The following is a 21736-nucleotide window of genomic DNA, read 5'->3' on the forward strand; positions in this document are numbered from 1 at the left end:
GCTGCAGGGGCAGGAGACCAGATGTCAAGAAAGAGGATAGAGGTAGTAAGAAGGGGTTAGAGGGGGTGTTCATGAAGCAACAGTAAGACCAAAGCTTTCTTTTTAAATTTCCATTTATTAAAGTTATGAACAAAAGAGGCAAATAAGTTATATTTTAATTTGTTAGAATTCTATCAGTGTTTGAACATTAATATTTAGAGAGCTAGTACAAAATTCCTACTTTCATGGCTAGCTTCTGATAAACCCATAGAAACAGCTGTCTCTCTCCAAGGATCGGAACATAATACTGAAGGGGAGGCGGCCATGTTGTCTCACACAACAGTTAGCAATGAAAGTGTGCACCTTAAGGCTTTTTCTCTCTTTTTTTCCTTTCTTTCTTATGGTATATCATTACATATAAACTCTTTCGAAATATACTTCTGTCAAATACCTTGACAACTACTATGTACACTACAAAAATAAATTTTCATATAAATAAATTATATGGCATACATTTATCTTTGTAACTGAAAACAGCATAAATCCATGCCAACAGTGACCCAAAAAAAAACCCAAAAAAAAAAAAAAAAAAAATGGCAGTCTGAAAAAGTCTGATTTTTTTCCTTTTAAAATCCTCTAAGAGCTATGATGAGATCTGTTGTGTACAAAACAAAACGTTATATACTCTTCTCTTCCTATTTAACATTAGTAAGCACTTTATACAGATCAACTCCATTAATGTAAAAAACATTACTGTAATAGTGTTTTTTTCAATAGACATAAAATCCCTGCATTTTGTTATCCACTGGCATTTTAACAATAAAAAACATCATATTTTTATATTACAAAAATATAAATATAGAAATTGAACAAAGTACAAACAGAGAAATGAATAAAATAGTTGCCAGCTATGATTCTCTCCGCTGCTGCCAATGTGACAAATGGGAGAAAAAACAAAAAAAACAAAACTAAAACAACAAAGAAAGTAACCCATTTCAGGCAAGCAGCTGATGTACAGTGGCTCTCAAATAGTACACACCCCATTAAAATACCCACTTTTTGTGATGTAAAAAAGTGAGACTAATAAATCCTTTCAAAATGGTCTCCTTATTTAAAATTGCACACATAAATTTGCAACTAAAGTGAACAAAAATTTTCTTTAAATAAAAAATTCAAAGCTGCACCAACTTGTTTGTAAAAGTGTGAACATTCTTAAATTAATACTTCCTTTAATGCAGTTTTAATATTTAGTTTGTTTTCACATTTCACTTCCCTTAAATTACAGTATTTACACAAAGTTACATTTTGGAGCTCCTATAAGGATTGCCTGTTCATTTGCTAACTTTAGCTCAAGCTGTAGTTTGCACAGGGGAGGTAACAGACAAATACAATTTTCTCAACATTGAAAGGTATCACTCAGGGAAAGGCTATAAACAATTCCCACAGCATTAACTAGGCACCAGAGCACACTATAGCAATAGCTGGAGAAAATATGGCACAGCTGGAAATTTACAGTAACTGTTAATTTCTCCAAAACTAATGAAAATATGAGTGAATTTTATTTTGTTTTATGGAGTCTACACACATATTTGAATCAGTGACAGAATGATTTTATTTTATAAGAGGAAAATTAAAGAAGTGGAATTGCCTCCCTATAGTTCAGAACTAAATCTGACAGAAAATCTGTGGGATCATCTGAACAGGGAGAAAATGTCTGCTTATTGTGATAAATTTGGGGAACTTTTGTCAAGCAGAGTGCTCTACAATTACCAGGTTGAGATGTAGGGATGGTTCCAGACTCCTGCCAATGAAGACTAAGTACTAAAAATGAAGTGTTTGTTTATACAACCAGGTTGTTGGAGTGCTATTTCCCTAGATACAGATTAGATTCTTTATTAGTTGAAATGTCACAATGAATGAGGAAAAGGTTCTGAAACATTTATCATGACCAATATTTTTACATCACGAAAACCTGATATTTCAACAGAGGTGTGTAGGGTTTTGAGAACCACCACAGCTCAGTGAACAGGAGAAAAAAAAAAACCTACGCATGTTCGAGAATGAGTTGGAGTGTAAGAAAAGGTTGTTGTGGAAGGAGACCAAAGGGGCCCAAGAAGTGTACAGGTACGCCTGCTGGCACTGACACCAGCAGGCCATATCTGCTGAAGGTGGGGTACAAAAAAACTGACCCGGTTCTTCCTCTTCCACCTTCCACCCCCATAAGGCTCAGGGTTGTGCAATTTAGCAGCTGAGTGGAGACGTCCAATTAGTGTCATGGCCTTATGTTGTGGATTTTTAAGAGCGGAGGTCAGTGGGGACAGCTGTGGCCAAACTATGAGGCCCCCCTTTATTTTATTGCCATAAAATAAAGGGCAGAGGACAGGAGTTGTGAAAAAACCACTACACACACAAACGCACACAGCAAAATATGAGGCCTTATTGGTCTGAGCCCTTCGAAGGCTGCATGGTCTAGCTTATTGGATGGACAGAAAGAGCTACTTCAAGCGAGATATATTCCTGTGAATGAAACGCAGTCAAGTGCCATTTTGAGTTGGGTCATACAGTATTATAGTTTGAGCTTTAGCTTATCCACAAGACAAAGCCACTTTATAAGGTGCAGAGGTAGCACCTTGTTTTTTGACCCTGTTCCAGAATCAGTAACGTGAAGGTCCCTGTAAAAGGTAAGAGTTAATTTCTGAGGTGGGTTCTGAGGCTGCTCAGAACCTGTTTGAGCCTGCCAGGGTTGTTTAACATCACAAAACCTCTTACAGTAAAATACAACCAGCCTAACAGACAGTGATACATAGCTGAGTGCAGAAACAGGTTTCAAGGCCGTAACTAAAATAAAAAAAATTAAAAAAAATTTAAAAAATCTTAAAATGTCTTCATACCAACTCATTTTAAATAGCACGCATAGCGTGTCAAGTTAAAACAGTAATTCTTTCATATCTACCACAGGTTTGTGATAAAAAATTAATAGTTTTACAAGCGTACCTTTATACAATAATAAAAACACACACAAACAGATATACCATAGCTTTGTTGGATGATTCTAACAGTTTCGCTCATGTTTTAAATGAGTGTAAATGTTAGTCTGAACTGAGGATACATCTGGTGAATGGAGCCGTTTCACATTACACAACCTGACACACAGACACATCCACGCACGCACACCCACTCATATACCTTGACAGATCACTGGTTCTGTTTGAAGAGACATTTGCATAGTGTTAAAAATGTACATTAGTATAAAAAATTAAAAAAAAAAAGTTCTGAGCAGCAACTGTGAATGCTGACAGGCATGTTTGTCCTACATTGAGCTTCCTATTGGCACAGATCCACAGAGAAGTGAACAGTAATCAAAATACACACACATTCATTCACGCATACACACACACACCTACAACATATACAGCCCCAGTCTATTAACAAGTAGGAGTTGTACAGCTCCTAAAAATTATACCAACTATTTGTTTATATTTACATATGTATACATCTTTTAAATATAGATAGAAACATCTAAAACAAGAGTCCACTGTGTTACAGTAACATTGAGCACCATTATGGCAACACTGGCGAGCTTTTACGCTACATGGGGTCAGAGGTGGGGTTGTGCCAAGCTGCTCAACTGCTTAGCAAGACAGGGGAGTCCATCTTTGGCCATAGTGCTTCTCTTCCCCAGATCTGGAAAAAAGACAGCATGTGCATTAAGATGAATGGTCAGACATTTTACATTCAGACACCAAGTGAGTTATTTTATTGTTGGAGATGCACAGAGAAATAGGCTGGTGATCGTAATCAAGATGATTTTCATCTAGATCAGTTTCCAATTGGTGACCAGCTGCTCAAAAACAAAATAAATTGACCTTTTTTTGAATCAGTCATTTGAAGCTCATATTTAAAAAAATCTCTAAAACTATAACAAACAATTTCAAATGAAAAGATCATGTTTTTTACTAAAAGCTTTTTTTTGTGCTTGGTTTAAAAAAAGAGCTTATTTCAGAGGTAATTAGTAAAAATCCAATCTTAGAACAAGGAGATGTTTTCATTTGTATGGTAATTTATCAACATGCATAATTACCGCACCCTATCTTCAAGATAATCTTTTCTTAATTTAAAGCTCCACAAATTTGAATTGTTTTTGAACTCCCACTGATGTATATCGGTTCACTTAGCACTTTTACACCTTTTAAACTATTATTCTGATATAGATGTGTGTGTTCTTTTTAACTTTTAAGTTTTGCTCTTCTTATTATAATGAATAATGTTTTTTTTTATTCATTAGTTTTAAAAATTGAGCCTTTTAAACCTTTTCCAAGGACTGAATCAAAAAGTTAGCAGTCACCTAACACCTAAAGGGCCAATAAACAAATTATATTTCAGAATCTTGCTCAATAAGTACTTTAATTTGATGATTTGATGCAGACATTATACATTTAAATCTCCTTCCTTCAGTAACAACTTCCACACTAAATAATTTTGTTGTTAATTCAACTTAGTAGCACTAAGATATAGAATTAAACGGATTCTGATGACTTGTCGATTTCTCTGTGCACTACAAGTATTATTGTTTTATGCATTGTCCATGATTAAGCCAGTTATGTCTATGAAAAAATCTACCAATGAATCTGCTAAAGGAACCGAAGCATCACCTCAGCTAGCCTGTTGGCCATGGTTCCTGTCAGCTGCCTCTAATTCCAAATCCTGAAGCTCCACAGATTCCACCTTTGCCTCCCTACCCCCTGTGTGGGTGTACAAAGGCACGTGGGGGTCTTGGAAAGCCGATTCTGTCTCCTCTGGCCCCGATGGGTAGTAACTGTTTGTTCCCGTGTATTCTGGGAAGGAGGAAGCTGGACCTTGGGCGGAGAATGGCACAGGGTGAACGGCTACAGTGACCGAGGCCGATGCCGTTACTGTGGTGATGGGCTGACAAAAAGGAGCGTTGTTGGTGTGTTGGTGCGGGAGGTGGTGATGATGCTGTTGGTGATGATAAGGCTGTGAGTTGTGGGAAGAATGGCTGCTGTGGCCTGCTGAGTGTTCTCTGTAACTGCGAGAGCTGTGATGGCCCCCAGCCTCAGTTGCAGTTTCAAAAGCGTCCGTGCGCGGTTGGGCCGGGGGCGAGGCCTGCCAGTGCTGCTGGTCCCTGGGGTCCCTGGTGCAGTTTCGCTGAGTGTTGCCATGCTGGAGACCAGAGTCACTACCCTGAGAGGGAACAAACTGTAGAGAACCATAATAAGATACTCTTTTAAATCTGACACATGGAAATTAAAATCCATTTGTGATAGTTCCCTACCGAAGACACAGTATAGGCTGGGGGGTCAGGCTGTTGTCTCGGTGAATACCGTTGTCCTGACCCCACTCTCCTTTCCTCCTCTGGTCGGGCCACTCTGCCCCTGCTGGTCCGGAGGTGGTGGTGCTGCTCCTCTGGTTGAGTTTGTCCTCTTTGAGGGTACAGGTTGTAGTTCTGCACCTCTTGGCTTATTCCGGATACTGTGGCATTCGAGCTGTACTCCGAGTCTGACGAGTCTGTGGCTGCACCAGAGTTCGTGACAGGTCCAGAGGTTTGGTGTGGACGGACTGAGAAATGGACTACTCGAGGAGGGGCCTCTGGGCAGGGAGTGGGTAACCGACTTCGGCCATCAGTGGGTGAAACCTGACCAATGAGAGGAAGACAATCAGTTTTTGGACATCTGTAAGTCACTTTCTATTGACAAAATCACAATTGTAATGTTCAATAAAGACTCTACTCTTAATAGGTTTTAGAAGAGGTATAAAGATCTCAGCACAAGATTTCACAATATTTCTCATAAATATTAAGTCGTTTCTGTCATACATCATCCATCGATGCTTGCATATAACTTCATCAGGCAAGGTTAAAATTGTGAGGTATTGTGATCTACCATTATAACCTCCAAATAAGGAGGAGGATACAAACAAATTGGCTGAAAGCACTCAATCACATTTAAAAAAGCCCTTAACACTTGAGAGGAACCAACTAACCAACAAAGAAAAAATTGTCATGGTAATCGGATCTTGGCATAGTATTGGAACAATTTAATTACTAAAGAATAAACTAACTTGTTTGGTTCACACAGTCACAATGGGGAGGACTGACTTCAAACCCTTCAGTTCATAAATGAACAGAGAATCTTACCCATTCTTAATCCATAGCATTTAATAGAGAGTCGGCCCACACTTTTGCAACCGTAACTCATTTAATAAGGATTTCCTTAATAAAAGTCTCAGAGGAATATTTTTAACAATTTTTTCCAGAATCACATTTTTGAGGTCAGACATTGACGTTGGACAAAAAGGCCTGGCTCACAGTATAGCTCTAATTTAGCCCAAATGCCTTCTTTCGAAGACCTCATGTCAGTCAATTTCTTCCACAACAAACTTTCTTAAAGAACCTTGCTTTGTGCATTGGGACATAGCCATTTTGGAACAAACTATTTCAATTTTAAAAAAAATGTTTTGGTATGCTTGAGGACTAAGTCACTGACTTAGCGACCCTGGTGGTCCTGGTTTATTAAGACTGCATTCTGGTTGAGGTTTCATTTTTGTATATCGTACCTCTGGATAAGGTCCAAAGTATGACAATAATACTGGGAGAAGGACCAATCCATTCAGCACTCCAAGAACTGTCAGGATGGCTAACACTGCAAAGAAATACCTGCAAAACAAAACAAATGTATGAAAAGGATTAAAAGGAGTAAATAAAATGCCAACCTATTGCAAAGGCTGAAAAACAGCATTTACTATTTATTTGCCTGTTCAAAACATTTTCTAAAAATACAATAAAATAAACATGGAACAAAGTGGATGACATTGCCAAAAGCATGGGTATAGGGTTGCTTAGACTAACAAAGACAGACATGAGGAAACAAAGAAAATACACCCAAAGACCACAGATGTTTACATCTGGAGAGAAATGCGCAGGTTCATTCGCCACACATGCCCAAAATAATACTTCCACACTGACACCAGCCACTCCCCAAACAAAACACACATGTACAAACCCCCCACAGATCGCTGATGCGTGCACTGTGGTTCTGAGGAGCAGAACAGAAAGGTACCTTGTGTGTGTCTAAGTCCTGCCAAAGAGGGTTAGTCTTAAAGAAGCCACAGAAAGAAAGGAAAGGGGAAGCATAATTAGCGAGAGCTGGTTAATTCAAAGGCACAGGAATAAAAGGGGGGAAAAAAGAAGAGGGGGAGGAAGGGTTATTGGGGTGAGGGCACTCTCTCTTGGGTGTGCAGTGTATAAGCAAACATGGGGAAAACAAAGCAGAGTGGAATGTGAACGGAGGGGTAAAGGAGGTTGAAGAGGGAGGACATTGGGGTATAAAGTGAGGGGGGGTACAAAAGGACAGGGGCCTCTCTTTCCTCTCTGGTTTAAAAAAGAGAGAGGGGCAAACAAATGAAGTGAAGGGTATAGAATTTAAACAATTTAGTCTAGGGACGAAAAGAAGGAAACCCTGAGAGCACCACCCTTCCCTGGCCTCTTTCCTCCCTCAATTTTTTTATTTTTCTCTCCATCTTCTTCACTCCTTCCTTCCAAGCTAAGCTTCTGTGAAATTTGCGACCACTCCACAATCCCCTCCATCTAATTAAATCTGTATGTATCAGGTAAGACCCCACACTCTCTGCTCTGAATCTCACCCTCAAATGAAGTCACCTACATGAGAAATAGCTCTCCTTGGCGCTAGCCATGTGAACAGACACTGTCAGGACACCCAGATACACAGCAGCTGGCCTGTCTGTGCAATTTCTGACTTTTGAGTGAGGCTGGATCATTTGAGGTTCTCAATTGTTTGTGTGCAATACAGATGATACTGTAGTGTTTTGCTACAATAGTCTTTGTAGTTTAGACAGGGCTGCCAACTCTTAAGTGAAGGCTGCAATGAGATCAATCCTTTGTTTAGTTCATCAGGACTATTTCAATAAAATTTGCATTGCATAGCTATCCAGTTAGAATATTTGCTCTACATTTATCATATGTGGTAGGATTGTATTTTGAATCTATTTTAATTAATGCAGAGAGAAGAACCTGATGGGTTTTTCATGTCCTGGTTGTATGCACTGCATTGACTTTTGTTATAAAAGTAAGGTTACTCATTTTTCATACAGATATCCCATACTTTTTTTGACTCCTTTTTCCAGATTTCTCAGTCATTTCAAATTATAAGAAACAAACATTCACTGTGAATTTAAGGAAGATATTTTTACACATGGCACCATCAAAAAAAAAATTATAAGGGAGGAAGGAAGGACAGACAGACTTAAGGACACATGAAAGAAAGACATGTATGTAGAACACAACAAAGACACAAGGAAGAAAGAGAGAAGAAAAAAGGAGAAACAAAGGAAGAGTGGTCGATACATGGACTGCAGTTCACTTAGAATGAAAGATGGTAAGGAAAGTCATGAGGCCAGAGGGGCCTTGTGATGGACTGGCAACCTATCCGACTATCACCTGTATGAGAAAAGCAGGTATAGAAAATGGATGGATGGATGAGGCAAGATGGGAAGGTAGGAGAAAGGAAACAAGAAAAGAACGAATCACACAAGGAAGTAAAGATGAAAGAACACAAATAAGGAAAGAAGGATAGGAGACAGGCTGCAAACACAAGGAAGGGCCCAAGAATCTTAAGGCAGACATAAGAAAGAACTGAAGAAAAGAAATAAAGGAATGGAGTAAGGGCCCAGGGAAATAAGGAAAGTCACCAGTATAACAGATAGGACACCACAAAGAAATCAAGGCCAGAAGAAAGACAATGAATGGCAGTACGACAGAAGGAAAAAGGGCAGAAAAAACAGAAGGAAAAAGAAAAAGAAAGACATCATGAAAAAAGGAAATAGGAATAATGGACACAATACAGAATGCAAGGACAGAGGAAAGGAAACATTTACACAGTAGAATAGGTAATGAAGTATGGCATTAAAATACTTTTCATACTAATTTGGGCCTGGAAAAAAGAACTCAGATCAGATTCCAGATTGTTCATGACAGCATCAGGACCACATTAAGCCTTGTAGCTTGAACATACTGTTTGCAAACCTTTAGCTTGAAATTAATTGGGACGGAAAGGTCCAAATGATTAAACATTTGATGTAATTTTTGGCTTATAAAAATGAAAAACAAGCAATTAAAATGAATTACATAAAAACAATAAATAAGATGTGTCAAGTAAGGGTCTTGCTACTATGATTTATTTTACTAAAACAGGATGTTGGATGGATTAGTTCATTCAAATTCTTGTCCAATTAGTTAACCTATGAGTGTCCCAAGAGCAAGTATGAGGTAGAAAACCTTTTCTGATTTATTATGCCTTGATTCCACTTACCGACCACACACATACACTTTTACAGCTTCAAAGCATCCATCTTGCACTTTTAGTACACATCAAAACCATTCGTGTAAATCAATCTAAAACACCAGCACTGATAAATGCTATGTCATTGCTTGAATTACATTTACTGTACATACAGATGCATGCAGCCCACATACCGGGCAACGAGTCCCGTTGGACTGTTTAGAGTGAAAACATTCACAGGGCTGACAGAGAAAGCCAGGGAAACATTTCTTTCAGCGCATGCAGAAAAATACGAGCCGGGCCCTGTTGTTATTGCACCGTCTTGGGGCGCAGCTTTGTTTGCTCTGACAACAGCAGGACCTTAAAATGGAGGCTCCCAGACCGAGGCAGAAGCCAGAGGCGCAGCACACCGCTGGAGGTGAGGAGCGAAGGTCCATTGGCCTCCAGAGTTTGTGTTTGGATACGTGTGTGTATGTGTGGACGTGCAGGCATGCCATCATTGACCCCAATGATTACAGGGTCAGGGAGCATGACGGTGTGTGTATGTGTGTGTCTATATGTAGGGACTGTGTGTAACTGTTGGCATGTACATACATGAGCACAGTTTGTGTAATTGCAGATCAGATGGAGTTCACTGCGCCCAGTTCTTAAAGGAACAGGTCAGCAAATTTATACAGTTAAGTGCAAAGAAGAATGCATGCATTGAGCCTATTTGCGTCGAGGAAAATTCCTACAATAGTCCAGAGAGGAACGTACAGAATGATTAAAACCCGGCGTCAAGTAGAGAGACTCAATAGTTATAGTTTATTTTAATATCCTTCTCTACAGTCATCCCCCTTGTTACCCCAAAAAACAATAAAAATTGAAGCTTTATCTGTTCGTATTACTTTCATCTGAACTTAATGTCCATCTTTCAATTGTTTCAACACAAGAAAATACTGAACATGGTCATGGAGAAGGATGGCGATGAAAACATTGTCTGCAATATTTTAGGGAGATCCTCTTTAAACACTGGACATCTCATGCTAGGAAGAATTTATGTTTTTTAGAAATAGAGCATGCGGTGCAGATATAGGGGTGTAAAACAAAAAGACTGATGGAGGAAGATGCAGAAAGAGAGAGGCCTTCATGCATGAATGGTGGCTCAGGGACATTCCTGCAAAATGCAGGTTTAGACATGGTCTCAACAGACTATGGACGCCACACAGCTGCCATATGATAACCTTTAAGTGCAATCCTATGACAAAGTCTTGTTGTACTCACCTGACGATAAAGTCGAACTCAGAGCCTGCGAGCATTAAGACACCCAGTAAAGTGGAGAAGGCGCCGTCCAGCACGGGAGCAAACATGTGTTCCAGTGCCAGCACTGCCCGTTTGTGACGATCCCCTATAGCTGTCAGGAATGCCTAAAATACAGACAAACACACAGTTCAAATCTTTTTTATTCTTTTTGGGGTAGGGTTATGTAAATAAGGCACATCTCTTTAAACATCAAGTATTGTCTATAATTTACACTGCAGTGACATTTATTTTGATTTTGCTTTGTTTTCATGACCATGATGATAATAACATGAATAAATAAAACAGCAATACACAGTGAGAGCCATTACTCGTAAAAGGAGAAAACATAAAATATTGGTGATCCTTCACAGATGTGTCTGCACTGTCAAAATTGCTCTAAGAGAATCCAAAAAAGTAGATCATTTTCATTATCTGGTTTGTATTCCCAAATTAAACTGAGTAATTATATTAGAGAACTTTTTAAAACTGTAAGAACTCTGAACTTTGACAGATTTATGTATTTGTCTTTCATAAAATTAACTTTTTAAGGTGTTGACAACCTTATCTCAGGGGTGATTAGTGAAATAATTTCAAAGCCAACCCATAAAAGGAGTAATAATAATAAGAACTGTGAAAAGACATTCCAATTTAGTAGAAAACATAACATCCGTTGGACAATCATCTCTCACTTAAAGGACCCCAGATTTGAAATAGTCAGTAATCAAACAATTAGAATTAGTGCTTTTACAAGAACGGCTCAAAACTACAGGTTAGAATTATGGACAAATGTACATAATTTCCCACCACAACTCTGTCAAAATAGGTTGACTTAAGACTTGTGTCAACTTTGACGCAAGTTTTGTCACACCTCTATGTTAATGAAAGTTGATTTTGGGACTTCAGATGAAGTATGTGGGAGCTTTTAGTCTTTGACTAAGATGCCTATAGATAGGACTATAGTTTATTTTAAATATAACACTGTTTCACATCTTGTCACTGTTCAAATATATTTAAAATTATAAATAGACACTAGATGCTGTGGCACAACCAGTTATGAGGTTCAGGAAGGAACAACTTTTTTGCATCATGCCGTGTTAGTTTGGACAGCACTTTTCTCCAAAAACCAAAGTGTCACAAAAAGCAAAACAGAAGCACAGCAGAACTGGTGTTGAAAAGAGTATGCTTTCATTGGCCTACCAGAGCTACATGGACTGTAAACTCCACTCCAATGCCCACCGAGGCAATGAGAATGACCACAGGGACAGCGCTCAGCTTGATCGCCATCAGTCCCATGAAGCCAAAAAGCTCCACAGTCATGAGAGAGAGCACAAGCACCTGAAGATGAAAAAGAGCTTGGGTTTACTTAAAAAGAGACAAGTCAACATGCAGTTCGGGGGAAAAAAAAAAGAACAAATTCTTATCTTGTCCAAAATACAGCTCATATGTGCTGAAGTAGCATACAACAATACATCAGTATCTCAAAAATAAAATGAAGAATTGTGAGCTGGATGGTCTGGAAACTGTTCAGTCTTATACATATCACAAGGGGAAACTGGTTCGCAGGAAGCATCAGAAATACAAGAAACAGAACAATCCCAAAAGACATCACATTCATTCTCTTGGTACGACACAAATTGGGAGAAATAACTTATGCCCCAGTGCAGGGGTCCCCAAAGTCGGCCCTCGAGGGCCGGCATCCTGCATGTTTAAGTTCTCTCCTTGGTGGTAGTGACAACCTTTTCAGAAAGTCAACGTTCTTAGGCCTCTAACGAGTCATCATTAGATCCAGGTGCGTTAAACCAGGGAGAGAACTGAAACATGCAGGATGCCGGCCCTCAAGGTCCGACTTTGGGGACCTCTGCCCTTGTGCATTAAAGTGCAATGTGCTCCCAAACAGCGTTACAGTGCAATTTTCCTAAGCAACTTAGCTCTAAATCTGTTTATTTTGTTTTGTTTTTTTTATGACAAACGCAACAAGGACACAGTTATAATACTGAAAGTGTAAGAAGAAATTTTACTCAACTTACTAAGTCATAAAACTAAATGTACAGTACATCATCACTTCAGACACGAGCTTTGTGATTTTACAAATATTTCATGTTGGAGTTCAGTAAATGAACACACTCAAATATACACATTGCTGAGAACATCTACATTTAAGGATTACTATGAATTTATCACAGATGTCTTTGCAATGGAAGGATGAATTGGTGGGTGGAGAACACATGGAGAAAATCAAACATCCACACCCACCCAAATTAACAGTTGGTCTAAACTCTGACTGTACTCAGCAGGCAGCGAGACATCAGGATGTGAGCAAAATGTGTGCAACTCTGTGTGGAGAGTGGATTTTCCCGGGCAAAGCAGGACAGGACACTAGCTGAGGGTAAATACCATTATCAGCTGACAGGTGTCAGGTTACTTGAGACCTAAATCCTTTGAAGAGGCCCAGTGTGGACAGGGGACGGAACTCTGTGCACGGGTGTCCACTAGAGGTAATTGTTGTGGCTGTGTCATGGTCTAAGATGTATTTCCATTAAGGAAATTTTCTAACAAGTGGACGAAAAACTAAGAAAACATTACCTCATTAGGTCTCATTTTGAATCTTAAGAATGAACTGATTTCTGCAGTTTGTTATATAAACTAAAACAAAAGTATCAAAAGCTTGGATTCTTTGTCTAAATGCCTGAGGAAATGCAAAATGAAATGGAAATACAGAATGCAAATCATATTTGATAATTATTATAACACCAACATGAAGTTGATCACCTATAATCTGTATATGGAGACAATGTAGTGTTAATCAAATGGCTATAAGCTTGTAGAGCTAGTTGTTTGTTTCTTGATGCCTCTCTGTAACAAACCTTTTAATGTTGCTGGTAAAGCCTGACACATGACTGTGAATCCCCCTCCTACCTTATTTTAATGCCTCAGGAACTGCCTGTTGTAAAGTACAACACAGCAGAGAGAATAACCAGAGTGATCAGTATGTGTGTTTCTGTGTGAATTAAGTACCTGGACTTTTATGAATTATACATTATATAAATGCACCCTATTTGCTTTCCTGGGTCCATGGAAACTTCATGGGTGAGACAATTAGTAAAAGAGAAGCGCAGAGGATGGAAAACACAGGACAAAGACAACTTTTTATGAGGATCAGAGTGGAAACTAGCTGCTGGAGAAACTTAGAGTTCTTTCAACATTTATTTCAGCATTGATGTCTGGGAGTGTCAGACTAGACTAAACACAGTGGCCCAACAAAACAGCACAAGATAAACACTGGTGAGGGGCCTATGATATCACACAGCATCTCTTCTTTTTGAAACTTTTTTATCGTCAAGCTTTCAAAGCAGTTTTATTTTCAGAATGGTTTTTTTTTTTTTTTGCTTATCAAAAAAAAAAAAAAAAAAAAAAAACAAGATTAGATTAGATTTGCACTGGGAATTGGAAGATTTTCAGCTTAATTGATCCTTCCTGACTGGCCATTGTCTAAGTGATGAAAAGCTGCTGTAGCACCAACAATGGTCTTCGGTGTGGAAGTTACTATTCAGAGCACAGGACTCAAAGGGTCCAATTCTCAGAATCGGTTTGCAACAGCCCAGTCAAAGTCCAATTCTCAGAATCGGTTAGGTGCGAAAAAATGAAGTCAGAGAAAGCATAGCAATGTGAGAGGCTATTGAACAGGGAAATAGAATTTTCTATATGTTAAGACATATTTCCAACTCATTTAGGCAATGTTGTTTTAGCAAACTACCTGCATTAGTCACAGTAACTGCCAATATAAAATGCAAAATAGATTTTAAAAGATGACAAAAACTTTTCTCTTCAATACTTGATTGAATTATTATTTTTTATTTACACTTACTATGATGCCAGCCGTCCACGGGTTGAGCAGAAACAGGGCACAGACTAGAAAGGTGCAGGCGAGTACAACACTGATGGAAAGGAGAAGCCAGTGCCGCAGACTGACATACTGCTCCCAGAAGAGGAAAGGGTAGCCGTTGGGGTAGGAGGGCAGGTCTTGTCGGCTGTAGTTGTTGCAGATTGCTCGCACGCTCTCGATGGCCTCCACAAACTGCGGGGTCTCTCGGAGCCCGTTGAGGTAGAAGGGGAACTGTGCGTATTCGATGGGCTCGGCAGCGGGAACTGAACGGAGAAGAAGTGAGTAAGATTCATTTACTTTCGATGGATATGTACCGATCTTGGTTTTAATTTGGTTATAACAACATGGATAAATTTTAACTTGGGGAACCAAATGCTGCTGGGTGCTAAGGGGAAAAATCAGCTAAAACAACATTGGGAAGAATAACCTTGGCAGATAATACAAATCTGTCCTGTTTAGGCTCTGGTAGCTATTTAATAAATCAACAGTGATCATTTAAGACAATTCATCTATACCATGTTGTGGTCAAACTATCCTAAATTCAGCTTCATTCAAGGAGTAGTTACATCTGTGGGTGAGTGTGTTTGTGCTTATGTGGAGGTGGGGTGTAGAGGTGCATTAAACAGAGCTCCATTGACTCAAACCTGGCCAGACTGAAGCCAAGTCTGCCTAATGAGGGCCTATCAGTTCCAGACACAGCAGACTGTCAGAACTAAGGTTGATTCACAGTAATTACAATGTCAGGATCATTGCCATTACCACACCCTAAACACAGCACCACCACATAAAGAATAATATAAATGCACAAACACGTATACCTGCCTGTCACTCGGCAATGAAGTCATACTTGCTGAAAAACAGTTTTTATTCGGATTCATGCTGTCACGTCTATGGTGCACATGGCAGTTTTAAGGGATTTATTTAAAGGATTACTCAGCAGTGGCATTTCTATATACAATGCCTTTTAATAGTATTGATACATCCGTTCTACATTTTCACGTTGTCATGTTGTAGCTGCAAAATTACATTTTTGTTTAAACTGTAAATTGGTAGGAAAACAATATACTGGTTTTCCATTTTTTCAGGGGAAGTTTTTACAAAAACACACATTATCCCTGAGGTGGCACATATTATTGGCAGCATCAAGGGGTGGGAACAAGATTAGGATGGTCAGAGTTGATGGGAAGAAGGGTGAAGCTAAATACATAGTAATTCAGGAGGAAAACCTGAGCAGAAGTCACGGTCCAGCAGTAAAATACTAAATATATAGCCAGAGCTACAATGGCATGGTTTAGACCACAAGTTCTCGTGGTTGGAATAGCCCAGTCAAAATCCAAAACTAAACCCAACTGAGAGTCTGGGTCAAATCCTGAAATTGTAGTTGCAGCAAGAAATTCAAAACACTTAGCAGCATAAATCTACACTGGTGGATCACACTGTATAGTACCTAATGCAATAACAGTATCCCAGTCCCAAACTTCCTACAGGTTCTCTGGACATTCATTCCATCCAGACTCGGGTTCTCCTAAACTCAAATAAGAGGATACTGTAGTTGTATGTGATTTTCAGTCTGTTTGTGGTAAAGAAATGAGAGCAGGTTGTGTGGCATGATTAGGGTCACTGAGTTTTAATAAAGTGTGTGTGAGTGTGCTTGCAAGAGCCCCAGGGTAGCCAGGATTATACCACTGAACCACAGGCACAACACTGAGTTGTGTCCCAGCTCTCAGCTTTGCAACCTGAGCTCATGCAAGTGCACACTCTGCTCTGGTCCAGCAAAGTCTATTACCTCATTTTGAGCTTAGAGATGGACACAAAGCAATAAGTCAGACCACAAGAGGTAAACACAACTCAGCGCATGGTAGCATGGTACCAGCAACAGGCAAAAGCTAGTGTAGAGACACCACTACATTGCACTGCAAGGCTGTCCTGTGTGTTGACTTACTGCTGAGACGTGTCTCAGGCATGGAGTCAGTCCGGTCGTGAAGCCACTCAGGAGGGTGTGGACGGATGTTGGCTTGTGAGGCAGCATAAGCGACGGGATCGTTGCTGACCCAGGCGGTTAGGTAGATGTAAAAAGCCCCAGGATTGATGATCCCATCTGCATCCACGAGTCTCTGTCGAGTCAGCTACGAAACCCACAAAGGGATGGATTAATGACAGAAACCATTGCTAATACACACTTAACAATATGGTCTGCTGACAGGTCTTTCATTAACGTGCGTGTACCTTCAAGTACACGCACTTGAAGGTTATTTTTCATTTATGTTGGGCTGAAAACTGTAGTCTGAAATGTAACTATCCTTTAGAAATAAGAAAAAAGATTTTGACATTTAGTAAAGATTGTGGTGCTGCAGCTGTTTTTGCCACGATTCTGTGGAAACCAACCATGTTTTACCATAACATTCTACAGGTGAGCAGAGTGCAGAAATGTTTCCCTTTACACATGGATGAGTGCAAGAGAATGAAACTCCATTCAAAGACAGGAGGCAAATATTAGCCCCGCTCTCTCTCCGTTTCCAACCCCCCCAAAAAAATCAACAAGTCAAACACTGGTTGCCTTCTCTGGAAATTCCTGTATTTCTGATCACAGCTTCCCAGAATTATCATGCCACATTAAAACATGGAAAATGTTGAATCAGCTTCTCCCTTTATATACAGCAGATACTGGCTGGTCTACCTCAGGCCATCTGTCCTGACCACTCTGAATAAACATCTAAAAGTAACTTTGGAGCCCTCTCATACCAAGAGCTGCTAAGGAAGAATTAACACTGAGTCTTTATAGACATAAATGTGGAAGGACTTTTGTAGTTATTGGTGAAAAGAAAATTAGGTGTCAATTTTACTGCAAACAGTTTTACACGACTCGTCCATATTCACGGTTATTCCTTCAAACACCGGCCAGATTTTTTGTTTCTGTCTTGAGTGTTTCTTTCAAAACTGATAAATGTATTTAAGAATATGATGGCTGTCGTGTATACAAGCCCCCAACATATGTAAATAAGTAAAACCTTACTTATGTAGCACCTTTCAGGATTTAATGGTCACAAAGTGTTTTACAAGACTTGTTAAACAAAAGCAGATTCAAAAAGATAGGTTTTTAAATGGCTTTTAAAGAAAGCCACAGAGTCTGCTTAACTCAGTGCATAAGGAAAGGAGGTCCAGAGTTTTGGAGCCACTGACAAAAAGGCTCTGTCTCCCTTTATTTTCAGTTTAGTACCATTAGTGTGCACTGATCTCAAGGAACTGGGGATATATGGGTGCAGTAGTGCTCTACTATAACCTGGTGTCTGCCCATGAAGAGCTCTCCATGTTAAAACAAGAATCTTGAAATGTGTTCTAAAGTAAACTGGGAGCCAGTGCAGTTGCATCAGCAGAAATATAAAACGTGAGGATTTGGATGATGTGTGGATGTTAGAATGAAATACTGCCTTTTTTAGTCAGACCAAGAAGTTGTAGCTTGGACTGCTTGGGCCACAAATGTCAAAATCCTGTGCTGGAGGGCCACTGAGCTGTAACTTTCACACCTGAGTAGAATAATTTGGTCATTAAGGCTCTGGAGAACTAATGTATACAAGGAGGAGTCATTGTTTTGTACCTGTGACACATCTAAAAACTGCAGTAGATATTTAAAATATCTACTTCTTTTTAAATCATCATAACTTGGTACCAGTCCTTCTACCAAAGTTTTAAAAAGTGCTTTGAAAAACAGCACATAAAATTTCTTCTTTGTATTTTTCAAAAGTATTTATTTTTCTTGCATTGCAAAACTAAAAAACATAAAGTTTATACTCTGAATGATTGCTCTGTCTGCAGAACATTAGAATTGAACAAATAAAGTTAATGCTTAAATTCGTCATGCAAAATTGCGACTCTAAGCTTCTCTAAGGGGAGAGTTACACAACCTGGCATTCATCCAGTATGAATCAGAAATACAAACTGTTTGTTTATTTAGTTGGGTTCTTTTTGTGATACCTTCATCTGCTATTTCATTTAAACAGTTGTTCAGTACATGAATAGCTGTCTCACTTAAGGCTGCTAATTTAGCCCTCATATGGGGAAGCAAAGGAGCGTGGCCTAGCATCGCTGCCTCCTGAGAGGTAAAACCATTACTGTACAATTCCGCCATTCTGCCTTCTAGGAACCATAAATCTATCTTTCACAGAGGCTGGGAGAGCTTTCAGGGGTCGAGTTGGACTCACCGGGTTACGTATATGAAGAAAGGATTTGGATTTTTTTTTTTCCTCCTCACATTTTGTGGTGGTGGTGGAGGGGGTTAGCGAGAGAAAAATTGCTTGAGTTAGCGTAACAATAAAAAAAATTGGCCGGAGTCCCTGGGCGCGTCTGTGTGCAGTTAACCTGGTTGTTAACACTGAAGGAAATGCCACCCAGCAAATGGAGTAGAGCTATAAAAATAACACAACATCTGTACAAATGTTGCTCACACTTGGTTCTCCTGACCCCTATGGGTACCCAGAATGCCTGGCGCCACAGATTCAATCGGCCCTAAAAAGAAAAGAGCTCTTGATAGTGTTAGCCTTGTCTTTTCTTCAGACTTTCAGTCTTTTCACCTCCTCCTTTGTCTGCTTGCTCTCCCTCGTCTGGATTCACTCTGTGAAATGTCTCCTTTCTGTCACATTGCTTTCAAACCGAGCACAACAGGGCTGAATAATCACCAGGAAAAAAGATAAATTGGAGAGCAGAGATAAAAGTTCCTCTGCAAAGGACTGTAAAGTGGCATATAAAAATGAAATAGTTGGTGAAGATCTCCTCTTCTGTTTTAGATAGGAAAGAAAAAAAAAACTATTGCAATATGATAACAGTGCTGGTCCAAGTACAAAAGTGTTTCGTCCCATCTCAAGGAAGGAGTACACTGGAAAGTAGCACAGAGGGCACAGGTTTGTGAAGGTAATCCTCAGAGAGGGAGCAGGAGTGAGAACTGAAATCCAGACGATCTGGATTGAATTTAACAATCCAGAAGACAATTGCATGTCTTCAAGCTGTCATGGAAGTACAGGCAACTCCGCCGGCGGCCCCTCGCAACTCAGAACAAGTACAATTCCCTCACAGGGAGAGGAAGTGGTGTCACAAGGTTGCACACCAGAGCTGCCTTTGCTTTCTGTGAGCTAGAAGAAATACATCCACTGTAACCTTAACACTACGAGATCATTCTCCAAGCAACGCTCTTTAGAGTGGATGATGTTACTGAACATGAGTAAGCAGTTTAGAAACTATATTGTCTTCAACATGCTGAGAAAAGACAGTGGCCCATTCATGCTGTAAGAGAGCAAGAGAGAGCATGTCTATCAGCAGATAACAGGAAGATGCTCTCTTATAAAAGTGGGCCCCTCTTCTGTTAGAGGATATGCTGGATGTGGAAATATTTGCACTCTGTTGGAAAGTCTTAAGTTAAGTTAAGGGTACTGATATCAGTATATCTCTATCCAGTCCCACTGTCTGTCAGAAAAGATGTTATGAATTTTGTTGACTCCAGTTAATAGTATTTTTTAAAAAAATCATTATTGTGAAATTTTTTTTCAAAAACTGAAAGATGCAAAAGTTGCCACAGAGTTCTGATTGCTGTATTTTTACACAGGATGCTGCAGTGTATATTAGACTCGACAAAAATGAGCTCAGTGTTGAAAAGAAAATGGATTGTTTTGTGTCTGAGGTTCGCAGGAGTCCTGGCCAAGAATTTTGTTTTTATATTTCTTCAGGTTCTTATCTCTGTTTTCACTCTTCTTGCCAAAGAACGCAGCAATGAATCTACATCTCTTTTGTTTTCATAAAGTGGTTAAAAAAACTTTAAATTAAAAACACATACAACCCTCTGTTGTCTTGTTAAAGCTGTGCAAATTTCCTCAGCTCCAAGAACTCAATCTTTCCCCTTATTTCCTCCCATTTTCCCTCCACACTCTCTCTCATTATCAGCGCATTGGTATCTTTCTGTTGACATATACGAGACTTGATTTGATCTTTTGCAAATTTCCTTTCAAGACCTCCATCTGAGATCCAGGCTACTCACTGGGTTGACTTGACTCCTAGTTAGATAACAACATCTCTCACAACGGCAGACTGGAGACAAGGCTGCTTCCACAACTGAACTGGAAATTGTGGAATGATAACATCGTTTGTTTCATACTTTTCTAACAGCTTTCAAGTCAAGGTGAAGTGCAGATCTCAACCAAGTGCTGCATAAGCAGGACCTCTCAAAAACAGAGTAATGGCCTTATCGTTGCTCTGCCAGCACTAATAATGAAATGCAGTGGGTGCTAAACTCAGACCACCAGACAGCAGAACGCAGCCCCTCTGTCCAACTGGTGTGCTAAGCTTTGAAAACAGAAGGAGCTAATAACACACAAGGGGGGAGCGACTCACTGATCACCGATCTCATGATTCAAATGCAGAGTTATTTTTCAGAGGCAAACCAACATTTCAGCGAATGAATGCACAAACAGTGAGCTGAGTCTCTTTGGGAATTATTTACATAGATCATGTAATAAACTGATATTTAGGTTTAAGACTCAGCTCAACAATATCTGCTGAATCTAAACTCTAAGTCTGTGTGCTCCAAAAGAATCTTACTTTATTTTCATAAGCTGCAGGATATAGTGGTCCATAAGAGAATATTGACTCCCAATAATCTGTTCCCGTTGCTCTCCATAAGCTTTTGTGTCGCCCCTTGTTATATCTGTTGTTAGCATGAAAGGAGCTAAGAGAGCATCTAAATGATTACAGGTTCATCTCAATAAATGACCATTTTATTCAGAAGTAAATTTATTTGAGAAGTTAAAGAAATAAAGGCGTTCCTGTTGAATAGGATGATCACATATTTGCAGAGAATGTTGACATTGCGCACATGGCGCAATTGTTTCTCGTTTGGTGAAGTGACTGAACAGGAAAGGTTTAAATCCCCCACATACCTGGTTGAAGTTGATGGGTTTGTCCCTGCGTCCCGTCTGCACCAACAGTTTGTAAGCCAGAACGCCATCATCGGAACCATTCTTGTAGCTGTTGACGGTGATGCGGCCGGCCTCCCAGTCTTTGTCAAATGCCTGCTGGAGTCCTGTCAGGGAAACCAAGTCGAGACAGATTGGTTAGATTAGGATGTTTAAGAGGTTACATGCTCTGCTATCTTCCGTCTTCCTCTATATGACAAAGCACAAGCTCACAAGAAAACGGAACACGTAATGACCCGACGCGGTAAAACAGAACATGACACAACTCTGCAAGTTAACCTTAACCTCCACAACAAGAGTCATTGATTTCATATAACTCCATT

At 39.6% G+C, this 21736-nt stretch overlaps 1 protein-coding gene across 1 annotated transcript in view; it reads right to left on the reverse strand.

Moving 5' to 3' along the window:
- ptch1 (patched 1) overlaps window positions 1–21736 on the reverse strand; it is a 60111-nt gene continuing 38375 nt past the window's right edge. Inside the window, exons 16-24 of the mRNA XM_055039845.1 lie at window positions 21378–21520; window positions 16400–16583; window positions 14440–14720; window positions 11772–11909; window positions 10557–10699; window positions 6553–6652; window positions 5273–5632; window positions 4632–5196; window positions 1–3663 (exon numbers count right to left, since the gene is read on the reverse strand). Of these exons, the coding sequence (XP_054895820.1) occupies window positions 4633–5196; window positions 5273–5632; window positions 6553–6652; window positions 10557–10699; window positions 11772–11909; window positions 14440–14720; window positions 16400–16583; window positions 21378–21520 (1913 nt within the window). The 3' untranslated portion in view covers window positions 1–3663; window position 4632. The remainder of the gene's footprint in view (window positions 3664–4631; window positions 5197–5272; window positions 5633–6552; window positions 6653–10556; window positions 10700–11771; window positions 11910–14439; window positions 14721–16399; window positions 16584–21377; window positions 21521–21736) is intronic.

This window comes from Poeciliopsis prolifica, unplaced genomic scaffold, assembly GCF_027474105.1.
Source record: "Poeciliopsis prolifica strain line A6 unplaced genomic scaffold, Auburn_PproV2 SCAFFOLD014, whole genome shotgun sequence".
NCBI classification, from domain to species: Eukaryota; Metazoa; Chordata; class Actinopteri; order Cyprinodontiformes; family Poeciliidae; genus Poeciliopsis; species Poeciliopsis prolifica.